This window comes from Nannobrachium achirus (assembly GCF_963921795.1).
Source record: "Nannobrachium achirus genome assembly, chromosome: 2".
Classification (NCBI taxonomy): domain Eukaryota; kingdom Metazoa; phylum Chordata; class Actinopteri; order Myctophiformes; family Myctophidae; genus Nannobrachium; species Nannobrachium achirus.
Window position 1 is genome coordinate 43,671,043 of NC_137811.1, and position 14,075 is coordinate 43,685,117.

Below are 14,075 nucleotides of genomic sequence, written 5' to 3' on the forward strand. Positions count from 1 at the left end.
TGACTGGGGGAGGATGAGACCATGAATTCAGGACGAAACCATTCATTCAGGATGAAATCCTTATCCTCAGATTAAATAGCAGGGATCTATGATGTATCCCACGAGGATTAGGCGTTTGTTGCCAAAGTACGTGTAAGATTATAGGTTAGATCTGTCTAATCGCGTTTTGGATACATCTAATTAATTATCGTTGTCATTATATGGTCAACAAACGCTGCATCGCCGGGGAAAAAAACAGCAAAAGCGGTAACGGATGATTTGACGGTGCGATCACTGCGATGGATGCATATGAGGACACTTGACACGCAGTCTATATAATGAGGATGTCGTCGCATTCATCGTTATCTTAAGGCATTTTTAGTTGTATTATTTATTGGGCCATGAATTCCTTAAGAAAGCTCGTCCATCTGTCGGCACTGCTGAGCCAGGTCTGGTGGTGGGGGGTCGTGCTGCCGAGCCCTACCGACGAGGGTGCGCTCCGGACCGGGCACGGAGGCCACGGCGAACCCGGTCACAAGGAACCGCATCATAAGGACTCATACAGCACGTTCGCCTCCGAGTTCCTTGAATCTAGATATCTGTCAGATGACGGTGAGAATCTTATTCCAGCATGAAGAAGTGTCTTGTCTAGCTGTAACAGTAGGCTATATAGGCTATGTGACGATTTGAGCAAAGTATTCTCTTTAAGATTTCATTTCAAGATGCAATATCCGACATGTTTTTAGTATCTGTATTGAACTGCAGTAGACTATACATTTTACAGGGACCGATCTATGGGGTTGGCGTTTTTGGTTATGAATGTGCTGAAGGTAGCAAATACAACAGGCTTTCAGCACCCAGGCCAGCTCCCTGCTAGTAGCAGATGATGACCTCCCCCCTCCTCTGTTTATCATGCCTCTTTGCTCTCTCTACAACACACACACACACACACACACACACACGCACGCACGCACGCACGCACACACGCACGCACGCACGCACGCACGCACGCACGCACGCACGCACGCACGCACGCACACACACACACACACACACACACACACACACACACACACACACACACACACATACTGTCTCAGCATTGCAAGCTGTTGTCTATTGATTGCCAAGCTTGTATACCAACAAGCCAACAATAGTGTATTTGAAATATGCAATCTACAGACTCCTGTTTCTGCATTTTGCAGGCTATCCCTTCCCTACAGCCCCACCGGTGGATCCCTTTGCCAAGATCAAAGTCGTGGACTGTGGAGTAACTAAGGGCTGCATCAGGTTAGCAAAATATGTTCTTATCTCTGTCTCTCATTCTCTTTTTCTCTATATCCTGCTCCCCTCTCCTTCCTATGTATGAGGGCTCTTGCTTGTCCAGCTGTATTTCCCTTGGCTCTTTCATCTCTGTGGCTGTGTAGCTAGAGAGAGAGAGAGATAGAGAGAGAGAGAGAGAGAGAGAGAGAGAGAGAGAGAGAGAGAGAGAGAGAGAGAGAGAGCTTCAGCATAAAACAGGGATTTAAAGTCTACTCTGGGAGTGGGGAGTTAAAGGCATCTTCATGCTGGGAATCCTATTCATTTGAATAAGCCTTGTTGGGTAACACGAAGAGTGGGCATCAAAACATTCTGTGGGCCTTTGCTGTGTGTCACTCCCCATCTATCTCTCCCTGCTTCCTGTCTAACTTCACTTCACTATCAATAAAGACATTAAAAAATAAATATAAAACAAAGACATTCTAGGCACTATAGGGAAATGTGGGCACCAAAACAGTGTGGCACCAGACCTCAGAAGAGTGTGCACTAGAGGAAATCTGGGCACCAAAACAGTCTTTGTGTCCACAGAACGCATTTTGCACCTGTCTGGCATGCGTATTACTGGAATGCAACTACATTTAGATGATTTTTACTCCATCCAAAACATTTTCTGACAAAAAAATAGAAAATAGAAAAGGTTGAGGTTACGTTTAGGAATAGTTTGCCCACTCTTCTTGGAAGACTGGTCACCTCTAGTGCCACTGCTCTAGTGCCACTGCTCACCCCGTCTCCATTCCGACACTAACCCTGTCTCTAACCCTTACCCTAAACGTAACCCCTATGGAAGTGTCGCCACTCCGACAATAAGAAGTCAATTTCGGAGTGGCGACATGTCGGAATGGAGAGCGACACCCCACCCAAAGTGCCAACTCTTCCTGATGCCCACTCTTTTTTAGTGCCTATAGTCTTCCCCCAAAAATGGTGCCCAGGTTTCCCTAGTGTCCACCCTTCCTGTATTCGTCTTGTTCCATTAGTTTGACTTTGCAGTTATAAGTGGTCAACCTTTGTTGGTATAATCAGTTGTATAAGTGCACATGTTGTTCTGTATTATGTCCAGGTATGGGAAGCCAGGATGTGATGCCGAGTCATGTGACTACTTTCTGAGTTACCGTCGCATTGGGACAGATGTGGAGTACGAGCTGAGTGCAGACACAGATGGATGGGTGGCTGTAGGCTTCTCTTCTGACAAGAAGATGGTGAGCAGCTTTGCATCATGAGACTCACCACACAATGAAATCTTCATTGTTTATTTAACTTTAAGAGCATACACATGTTACACATGTAACCACATGAACCCTAACTTACCTATTCTGGTATTCAGTGTATTTGTTGTAAACTTGTAGATCTGTTATTTCAATGAGGATATAAGGTGTAGAGGGGGGAAAAAGGAAGGGGGAAAAGTACAGACCCCTGGGGGACTCCGGTCAACAAAGTATAGGGTTTAATTAGTTAAAATAACTTTCTATAGTATCTGCCAAGTAACAATAATTCTTAAGCACAATTTTTATATAAATTCACTGTACATACCTATATAGTATATCGCCACTGTCGGGCAGAAACCTCGTATCTCCAAGTTTCAAATTTGTCTTTTTTTTTTTTCGCAAAGTAAAGCCCTGCTTCATCACACAAGGCCATTGCACAAAAGTAGTGAAAACAGCTGATCTACAAGCACACAACGGTGCGAGGCGTTGTGTGCTTGTAGATCGGCTGTTTTCACTAGTTTAAATCATTTTAAAAATGATAAATACAAGACAAACGGTGTTGGACATAACATACGAGATTTCCATCCGACAACGACGATATACTAGTGAATACTGACATAATATATATATATTATATATATATAATATATGACAGATACATGCTGCCCCAAATTACATACTTGATTTTAAATGACAAACTTGGAAACTAATAGGCAACACAACGGTGTCCAATATAAACTGCTTTCAAAGAGAACTAAAAACTAAGTTTGACACGCTACTCCTCACACAGTTTTTGGGCCACACACTCGCGCCATACCGGTATGTCAGATCGACCGGCTGCATCGGGAATCGTGCAGAACCATTTTCTGTAGAGAAAAGTTGTATAGTTTAATTGATGTTAATTTATTAGTGGATTTGTTTTCCCCATTGACTTATATATCCATATCCATATATGGAGCTATATCCATCTAAGTAATGATCCAGTCGTCTTCATGTATGGCTATCAAGGGTTTGATGAGGACAGTGTCGTGATCTTCATATATGGAGATCCAGGTGATCATAGTCAGCTCCATATATGGAGAGAGAGACACACGAAATTAAACTTTTCCCACATATGGAGATGACTGACATCATAGATGTCTGACATCATAGACCACATGAGACTGACACATTATGTCCTTATATGGGCATTCAAAGATATGGGATTAATATTGATGACATCAGGGATCTCCATATATGGGCATAAAAGGGACAAGGACGGAATGGTTTAGCACACACACTCAAATAGGGACAAGGACTGATAGATACAGAGATATTTATTTGCAAGTGTGACTCGTGTCACGGCAACCACACTTGCAATTTCCAATTGCCACTTTCTAGTCTATATCATTGTGCCTTTACTTCTTGATGGACTGAAGAGAACCATCCGTTACTAAATGTTTTTAGCCTTCATTTCCATTTCTTTGTATGCATTGTTTTATGTGTTAGCAACCACCTACTTTGCCAACAAAGTCATTCTGAATCTGGTGTTTCAAATGTTTTTTTTTCTTCTTCTTCTTTTTCTCATTATTAAATAATAATAATGTTATTTATTTATTTTATTATCTTCCTCTCTTCCTCAGGGAGGCGATGACGTCATGGGCTGTGTACATGACGATAATGGGCGTGTGAGGATCCATCACTTCTACAATGTGGGCCAGTGGGCCAAGGAGATCAAGAGGAACCCGGCCAGGGACGAGGAGGGCGTCTTTGAGAACAACCGGGTGACCTGCCGCTTCAAACGACCACTATACGTCCCCAGAGAGGAGACACTGGTGGACCTGCACCTGTCATGGTACTACCTGTTTGCCTGGGGACCGGCTATACAAGGTGTGTAACTAGTCGTTTCCCATTCGAACATACAGTATGCGCTCCGAATTATGTGCAGAGTTTGGGTGTGCACGTAGCCTAGCGATCGCATCGATCTCGTTATGACACACCAGTAGCAGGCATGTTATGTTGTGTTTGATTCCTAGTTCGTAGTGCTCCTATTCTGCCTGTTTCTTTGGTTAGCAAGTAGCACTAGCAAGCAACATGCTAGCCACTAGCCAGCCACATAACAACACTACGTCATCTGCTTTGCTACTGTTGGTCAGACGGTGAACCAATCGCAGAAGACTGCCTCTTTGGCAACGCCCTTCCCAGAAATTGCCTTGGACGAGACCAAGTTCAGACTGAATAATGGAGTGAAACGAAATGTCAATTCAGGCTGAGTGTCAGGCTATGTGCACAGTATATGAGGGATTGAATGCAGGAGTCTCAGAAGTAATGTTGGAGATGTATCAGTGATGTTACTCATCTCCAAATTTGAGCACTGTTTCAGCATGCGACTGTTACCATGGCAGAGACGCATGCGCGGTATCAGTGTTTCCAAATGTGGGCACTGTTTTGTATCAGTGATGTCATGTGGGTAAATCAGACAGCTATCGGACGGACAGACAGACATTTAGTAAATTAATAGTTAGATAAAATGGACCCAATCGACCTGAAAACTTGAAATGAATACTGGGGACTGTATTGTGCATTTTCGCTGTTCACTTTATACAAATCTAAGCTGCTTATTTTCCATTTTCTTACAGTATGTCGTCTTACCTTTGCCAACAGGTTCCATTACAAGGCATGACATCGACGCTCCCCCCGTCAGCGACCACATGATCAGTATTTATAAGTACGAGGACATCTTCATGCCCTCAACGGCCTACCAGACCTTCAACTCTCCCTTCTGCCTGCTCCTCATCGTAGCCCTCACCTTCTACCTGCTGATGGGAACACCTTAACCCGTCAGCCGTCACAGGAAGACATTTGATAGAGGAGAGGAGAGGAGAGGAGAGGAGAGAAGAGAAGAGAAGAGAAGAGAAGAGAAGAGAAGAGAAGAGAAGAGAAGAGAAGAGAAGAGAAGAGAAGAGAAGAGAGCAATAAGTGTATTTGCTGTTTATAACTAATTACACAGCCTCCATCAAATATACAATTTGCACAGGACACTAGACTACATAAACGAAACAATAGATATGGATTATACCGAACCAAGGTTTGGTTCTGGTATAGCTGCAGTACATTCACATAAAGGTACAATAGAATAGTGGCATTATAGTTTTAGGTCAAACATATAGATTTATTTTATTTACATTTACATGCTATACTCTGGAACCCTGTGTGCACCAAATGTGTCAATAACTAACCCTTAAGAATTGTCATGGGCCAGAGCGGGAATTGACTAAATGAAGATAACAAAGGACCTTTCATCATCATGCCAGAAGATAAGGAGACTGGACCTTGACAGGACTGTAGTAAAAGCCTGGCAAACCAAAGTACGTATGGTTCCAGAGGACGTGCTCAAAAATAGAAAGGAGCTCATAGAGCCATATAACACACCTTCACTGTACTTGTTCTGTACTCCATCATGTTTCTGGAGACCTGGACACATTATTAGCCCTCCCAAATATGGTTTGAAAACTGACACTGACAACAACAGAACCCTTCCATGATGCTTTAGTTCTAAAAGGGAGAAGTAAAGCATTGTCTGTTTTGTTTCCACTGCACTGAACATTAGATTTTACACCTAGCTTGTAAAGGCATGGTTTACTTTGCTTTTTATAGGGCTTTGGCCCCATTGTCTTTTGGGGGATGTTAGTTAGTTTGTCCATCATTAATCTCTGGCACAGTGTGTGTGTGTGTGTGTGTGTGTGTGTGTGTGTGTGTGTGTGTGTGTGTGTGTGCGTGCGTGCGTGCGTGCGTGCGTGCGTGCGTGCGTGCGTGCGCGTGTGTACGTGTGAGCAAGAGAGAGAGAGAGAGAGAGAGAGAGAGAGAGAGAGAGAGAGAGAGAGAGAGAGAGAGAGAGAGAGAGAGAGAACAATATAGCTGTGATGTGTTTGGTGAGTCTTACTGAAGCAATAACAGTCTCAACAATAGCATAAATGTGTGGATGACATATTTGGATATTGATACAATTCTTCCCTTTGTTATTGTATCCTATCATAATCTGAAGTAGGCTAATCATACTGAATTAAAGTTGCTAAATGTACTGTACTGTTCAGTTCAGTTCACAGATTCCATATTGCAATGCTTCCCAATTAAATAATTGTTATCTACCATGCCTGTGTTTGTTATCAATATGCACACATGGATGTCATCAAATAAAGAACATTATGTTTTCAGTAAACTGTCAGCTGGGTTGCTTCAGTCACAGATGCTTAGGTAGTTAAATACAATTTGATGAAAACGACAATGTGAATTGCATTGAAAATCAAAAACATTTTTACAATAGTATAATGTGCTTCCACTTTATCATGAATAATCCCCCACATTATCTGTAAACATTGATTTTATATATTCTGTGTGACTTTCTCCACAGCCACTGCTTCCTCTAACACAAGGCTATATTATTTTAATGTATTCATTTCATAGATTCATTGTAGAACTTTGCTTTGCTTTTATTTTATTAATGTACAGTAGGCCTATAGTATCGATACATATAAATGGATAACTATAACTGTCGTTCACCATTGTATTTTTTGTATGTATATAGCACAGTGATTCACTGCCTCAGATCTGATGGCCGCAAAAGTCTAGTATCTCCCTCGGTCCATAAGGATGTAGCTTTGGTCTTTTGGGGGGTATTTTGTTCCTGTATAGTGTATAGTAAGTGAACCCAAACTTTCAGCAGCTGTCAAAAATTCCTAGGGATTTTGAATTTCAAACTTTGTTAGATGTGTTACTAGACACCTTTACAAACACATTGGTGAAGACATTTCTTGGTAAGGAATTTATTTATTCCTAGATTGTATTAATATCCTCTCACTATGATGACCCAGAAGGTCTATACTATAGTATCTCCCCCGGTCCATAGGGATGTCCCTTTGGTCTAGTAGTGGTTAAGATGATTGGACTTGCATATGGGAGACCCGGGTTCGAGCATTACATGAACACTGCCATCCACTTGAATATTTAAAACTATACTTTTTATAGTTATAGTAGTTATAGTGCTCAGTGTGAATGGCCCTTAAAAGTACAACATTTGTCTAACCCTGTCTGAGATTGTAGTGGAGACGGAGTAGAAGTAAAAGTACTGAAAATTGGAAATACTCCAGTTAAGTAAAAGGAACTCAAACGTGTAGACCTAGTAATCAAGTACAGTATTGAGAATAGTTACTTTACAGTACACCACTGCAAGTAGACCTATCAGAGTCAGGGGCTTTTTAATCTGAGTCCCCAGTTCTTCTTTTCTTTCGCCACTAGGGGGACGACTCAGACTGGCGAGCTCTATCTCCCTGGCAACCCATTAGCCAATCAACGGCACACAAAACGGCGGCACCTGCACTGTGCTTCCTGTCAATGGGATACCATTACCATACAGCCCAGACTGGAACTGTGCGCGCGCTCCCGCTCTTTTGAAAATTGTGTTTATTAGTTACTAAGCTAGAATAATTATCTTCGTCTATTAAACTCGTATTAAATGGTTTAGTTCCTATCTTAGTAGCCTACACAAGAACAAGAACTCAACTAAAACCACCAAATAACAGCCTACTTGTACTTGGTAAGCTATAAGCCCAAAGCACCGTGTGAACTTGTAAAGTTAAAAACGAGCCAACAACTACACTGCGTGCTAACTTTCTGCATCTAGCATGAGGACCCACATTCAGAGTGAATATTTTTTACTAAAATCTTTGCTTCTGGGGGTCCCCGGAACAAAACATTTTGAGATGGTGGTCCGCGGCTAAATACATATCATTTTGGGGGTCCTTGACATGACAAAGTTTGAGAACCGCTGATATAGGCTGATTCAGATTCCTGAAACACTTATGTTGCTGGTCCTCAAACTTTATCATGTCAAGGACCCCCAAAATGATATGTTTTTGGCCGCGGACCCCCATCTCAAAATATTTTGTTCCAGGGACCCCCAGAAGAACAGGTTGCAGTGGTGGGAAAAGTAGGCCTACTCACATTTTGTACTTTAAGTAAAAGTATCAATACCACAATGTAGAAAGTCTCAAATTCAAAATGTACTTGAGTAAAAGTACAAAAGTGTTGGTATCAAAATGTACTTAAAGTGCCAAAAGTAGAAAGTACTCATTATGCAGAATGTCCCATTTCATGTTTTCAAATGTATACAAATATTTGAAAATAGCAGATCTGCAAGCTCACAACAATCATTGTGAGCTTATAGATTGTCAATTTTCAAATGGCCGAAATGTATAGAGGGCTGAAGGTTTTGTAAAATCTCTAAAGTAACTATAGTAACTAGAAAGTGTACACATAAATGTAATGGAGTAAAAGTACAATATTTGGATCCAAGATGTAGAGTAGAAGTAAAAAGAGACAAATAACTTAAAAGTGTAAGTACAGTACTTAGTAAATGTACTTAGTTACTTTGCACCACTGACAATTTGTGAACTTTATTTTTCAGGGTAAAGGACATTTAAAAACATGTCGTCAACTAGAGGAAAACAACCAAGGAAAGCCAAACATCTAGAAGTGAAGTCAGACTCCAAAGTTAAACATTTTGATTTTTCACTGGAGGAAGGAAAGGAGGACACCATCGACTACACTATCAGTAGCAGACATGGTAAGATAATAGTTTACCAGGCTTTAGGTGTAAACGATAGAACGTAAAACAAGTTAAATGTTAGTAGGCTATAATAAAGCAAATTTTTGTTCCTAAAGAAATTAAGTTCTGTCCTCTACCAAAAGGAAAGAGGTCATTGCAACTTGAACCAGTAGGTTTTCTGGTCCTAATGAGTCTAGAACTAGGCTATTAGGGCAGTGGTTCTCAAACTTTTTCTAGTCAAGGACCCCGAAATTGACACTTATTAACCCGCGGACCCCCATTTGAAAAGATATGCCAGGGACCCCATATAAGATAAGATTTTTATGGCTCTAGCAGTGATTCACAACCACTTCAATTTCTAGGACTCCCAGTTTGACATGCATTAGGCCAGGACCGTCCCCCATATTTCTATCTCTGAGACCCCAATTTATGTTGTAAAATCAAGGTTAATTTAACTCAGAGTGTACAAATGGAACCAAATTGACCGTTAGAGTCAAACGGAACCCTAACGGGTCCATTTGGTTCCATTTGTACACTCTTAGAGATCTATATGGGTCTGTTTTGTTCCTAACTATCATTTAGATGGGGACCCCCTGGAACATCCTCAAGGATCCCTGGGGGTGCCCGGTCCCCATTTTGAGAACCAATGCTATAGGGAGTCCACCTCCAACCACTGCAGCTAGACCTACTAAATGATAATATTGTATTAACATAGCATAGGCCTACATACTCTACCACATCTCAAACTTGTTTGGCTCAGGGCACCCCTGTAAATACATATTTCATCCACGACACGTCTGGATTACATTGTACTTTATAGCATCTCACATTTCATGTCAATCTTTTCCCCTAAGATAAAGTATGTCACCAGGAAAACTTGAGAGAATCACTGTTTCCATTAGGACAGAAAATAACTTTATACTTGACATTTAACCACTTTGAGAAACCCTGTTCTACCATTAAGATTAGTTAAACGTTTTATTAATTAAAATACGTTTACCTTCTTTTCATGGTCTGTAGAATTGATCACCAAGTGGTCAGAAATACAAACCACAGATTTTGATTATTTCTTTGTTGTTTTTTGTAATTGTCATCAATCAGATGGACCTCCAGTCCCTGACAAGGTGGGGAAGAAGCGATCAGCTGATTTTGAGGAGGAGGATGAGGTGGAGTTGCCTCGTGGTGTCGGGTATAGTATTCTAAAACTATATTCATATTAATATAAACATAGGTCCATTGAAAAAGCAGCTGACCCTCTTCTATGTATTCGGGTTATGTTACTTATTCCTTCCATTATTCTTCCTTGAATCACAGGAATATTGTGTAGAGTAATACAATAAATTGAGTGTAATATAGATCCAGGAACTGAAGAGTATTCTAATGTTGTTGGGAGTATCCCTATTACCTACATGTTTTACTTTCAGGGACCCACAGTTTGATTTGAATTAAGCCACAGATCCCCATTTGATAGGATAATTACTTCTTTTTTTTATCTCTGGGACTGGGACTAAACTCTATACACTTTATTTTTTCACTCTGAAAGTGTACAAAAGGAACCTAATGGACATGCCAGGGTCAATTTGGTTCCATCTGTGTACTCTCATGAGTTACATTAAGTGTCCATTTGGTTCTTAACTTTAAGTAGTTTAGCCTGAGGACCCCCTGGAACCCCCCCAATGACCCCTGCTGGGGGACCCTGTACCCCACATTGAGAAACGGTATCTATCCCAACTGCACGCTCTGCACTTCAAATAGTGTTGGTACCTTTCTTCACATGGTTGGGGAATGCCCCAATGTGTCCTCATTTTGGAACATGGTGGCCTCGAAACTTTCAATAATTTTTAGAGTCAATATCACATCTTCTCCTTCCTTATTTCTGTTAAATGACGTCTCACAGTTGCATCTGAACAATATACGCAAGCGCATCTTCTTTGCTGGATTAACAGCGGCTAAGAAGATGGTTGCCACACGGTGGAAACCTCCTCATACCTTATCATTTCGTCCTTGATATAGTCTATTTAGAACAGTTCATAGCAAGATTGCACAGAGCGAAAGAGGAAAACATTACTATAATATAGTAATGTTTTTATATCTGACCATATTATGGTCAGATATTGCAGATAAGCTCAAGGATATGATCCAAGAAATCACTACATAGTGGTGACAGCCTAGCACAAGCTCGCTCATGTTGCACCGCGACCATCTCAATCTCATGTTGGGGGGAAGGTGGTGGATGGGTTTTGTTTTCCTTCTTTTCTTTTCTTGTCTTGTCTTGTCTTGTCGTTTGTGTTGTATGTTCGTTATTTCATTCTAGTGTTTTTAATTTTTTCTTATTTTATCCATTTTGTATTTGTGTACATGTTTCATTCATGTTTTGAACAAAATAAAAAACAATTGATAACAAAAAGAGAAACGGTATCTAGATGACTCACATAAATGATGAAAATCTTAATATGATTAGTACCCCTCAAAATGCTAATATTTCTCCCATTTCACCTCTGAAGGAATGAAGTCCAATCCATGCTGGAGAGGTTTGGAGGTTTGTATCAGGAGTGGACAATACACCTCTCTCTCTCTCTCTCTCTCTCTCTCTCTCTCTCTCTCTCTCTCTCTCTCTCCTCCTTCTGTAATCAAATCCTACTAAGCATATATATAGATATTCTGTACGTTTTTATATTGAAGATGATTATTATTTTTTTCATATCATGTAGCTGACATCAATAAGGCGATGCAGACTAAGAAGAAGCGGCTGGAGGTGCTCACCCAGAGCTCTCTGAAAGGAAGTCAACAGAAACTGGAACAACTGTGGAACGCCCAGTATGCACAGAGGTCTGTAAAGGTCCAAGTACTGGCTGACCAACTAGTTGACCGATTTCTTGATTGATTGAGTTAATCATGGAATTGAATAGATTATTAGATTCATTTATGCAGACATTATTGTGAAATAAAGTGATAATGTTTTAAATTGCCGTAAATGTGATGTGTTGTGAATCACAAGCTATTGAGAACTAAACAGGCGTCTTGAAATTACTTAAAGGCCCAATCCCTATGGCCAGTGGTCATTTGAAGTATGATGATAAAATCATTTCGTAGTGGTATACAGTTTTTGTATCGCTTCACCAGCCGATAATAACTCTACTGGTCACACCTCACACTACTGACACCCACACAGCTCCACAACATCACTTATAGGCAGGGTTTCTTTTTTCAAATAAACATACACAATCCAAGAGTGGGGTGGAAGAATGGTGTTGTTTTGAACTTGTGGATTGGGACTTTAATGTTTTCCCAGCAGTCAAAAACATTACTTTTCATTTATGGAACAAAGACAAACATTTGCAATTTGATGAATAGTTGTAAATAGCAAATAATAGAAATGTCAACCTGTCGTGTTGTGTTGTGTTGCAGAAACAAGCTGACTCAGGATTACTCCCAGCAACTCTCTGGTGTCCTACAGATTTGGGATACTGAGGCTCACAAGGCTGACGAACAAGAGGAGAAACTCAATGTACGTACTACTGCTCTCATTTAACATGATTTATTCTATCAGTTCTTATGTTGTAGTTAGATAAACTGTCCTGTAACCACATGGACTCGCATTTGATCAGAACACAGGGGATTTTTAATTAAAAGTATTACCTAGCCTTGATTGTGGGTTAAGAAGAGAGAAGAGAGTTTCACTCTCCCCAAAAACATGTTTAATTGAACCAGCAACATTTCGGTGACAAGCCTGCCTGTGCTGAATGTGTTTGTCCTATAGAACCTGTTCCGACAGCAGCAGAAGTTGCTCCAGCAGGCCAAACTGGCTCAGAGCCAGAGATTGAAAGCCATCAAGGAGTTACTTGAACAGTTTGTCAAGGTAAGGATTTGAGGCCTGTGTATATACCCTTTATAGCATGTTGTGATCAGCAAACAAACCCCCCTCATTGAGGACAGCAGCTTTGCTCCCCATCTTACCCCACCACACTACAGACTCCACCTCACCCCCAGCATTCCTTGCATCACTACTTGTTGCCTATTTAGTGAAATGTTATCCAGATATACTGTAGTCTGTACAGTATGTTGGTTGCTTGCTTCAAGAGCAAGGAGTTTTATTGTCAATCCATACAAGTGCAGAACGAAATGTGTTACCCAGGTCCTGGTCATGGTAGAATAAATTAATATTATGTGCGTACGTATGTATGTACATAGGCTAGGTTTGATGTTTGGGAAGACAATGCAAGTTTATTTGTATAGTACACTTAGACAACAGGCAATTCATTGTGCTTTACATAAAACATTAAGCAAAAGAAACATGTTATACTTATAACATGACATTTGAATTCAGTTGAAATTAGAAGTGAATCATAAGTATTTAAACTCTAAAACCTTTCAATGCTTTTGTGTGTGTGTGTGTGTGTGTGTGTGTGTGTGTGTGTGCGTGCGTGCGTGCGCGTGTGTGTGCACGCGTGCATTTTAGAACGTGGAGGAGATGGACAAGAGCCATGAGGCCTTTCTTCAGGACGCTCAACAGGAGCTGAAGAGAGAGATGCAACTTCTGCAGAAGAAAATCCTCATGGAAACGGTGAGAAATACTGACATACAGATTACAGTACACTTAGCTATACACTCTCTTATCTAGACGAGCAGGTTATTCATCACCTCTCTCATTTCCACAGCAACAACAGGAGATGGCCACTGTTCGCAAATCCCTCCATTCCATGCTGTTCTAGACTTCACCACGCCACGGCGACCGTTACCGTTGTCACTTGTTTATTCTAGGTTGGCATAGAGTTTTACCCCAGTTGTTCTCATCTCACAACCTCAGCACGTGTTACTATTTTTGTTTCTTTTCTGCTTTTCTTTTTATAACATTTGTAATGTCTGTTCTCTAAAGCACAGATTAGTGCATGATTAGTTAGCCTAATTTGAAGACTCAACTGTAAAGTTCACGTGTTATGCAAGTTTCCCTGTGTTTCCCTTTTTTTCTGTTTCTCGGTTGTGGTTGAATG

At 40.8% G+C, this 14,075-nt stretch overlaps 2 protein-coding genes across 2 annotated transcripts; both read left to right on the forward strand.

Moving 5' to 3' along the window:
• Positions 1-380: 380 nt before the first annotated feature.
• frrs1l (ferric-chelate reductase 1-like) lies at positions 381-5,317 on the forward strand (the record flags this gene model as incomplete). The annotated part of the gene is made up of 5 exons (XM_080751471.1): positions 381-591; positions 1,185-1,269; positions 2,357-2,495; positions 4,124-4,370; positions 5,145-5,317. The coding sequence occupies 5 exons, from the start codon at positions 381-383 to the stop codon at positions 5,315-5,317; spliced, it is 855 nt and encodes a 284-aa protein (XP_080607597.1).
• Positions 5,318-8,963: 3,646 nt separating this feature from the next.
• Positions 8,964-13,796, forward strand: sycp3 (synaptonemal complex protein 3; the record flags this gene model as incomplete). Its single annotated transcript, XM_080742201.1, has 8 exons — positions 8,964-9,102; positions 10,186-10,273; positions 11,589-11,623; positions 11,796-11,913; positions 12,493-12,592; positions 12,845-12,943; positions 13,544-13,648; positions 13,743-13,796. 8 exons carry the CDS (start codon positions 8,964-8,966, stop codon positions 13,794-13,796), a joined length of 738 nt encoding a protein of 245 aa, XP_080598327.1.
• Positions 13,797-14,075: the final 279 nt, after the last annotated feature.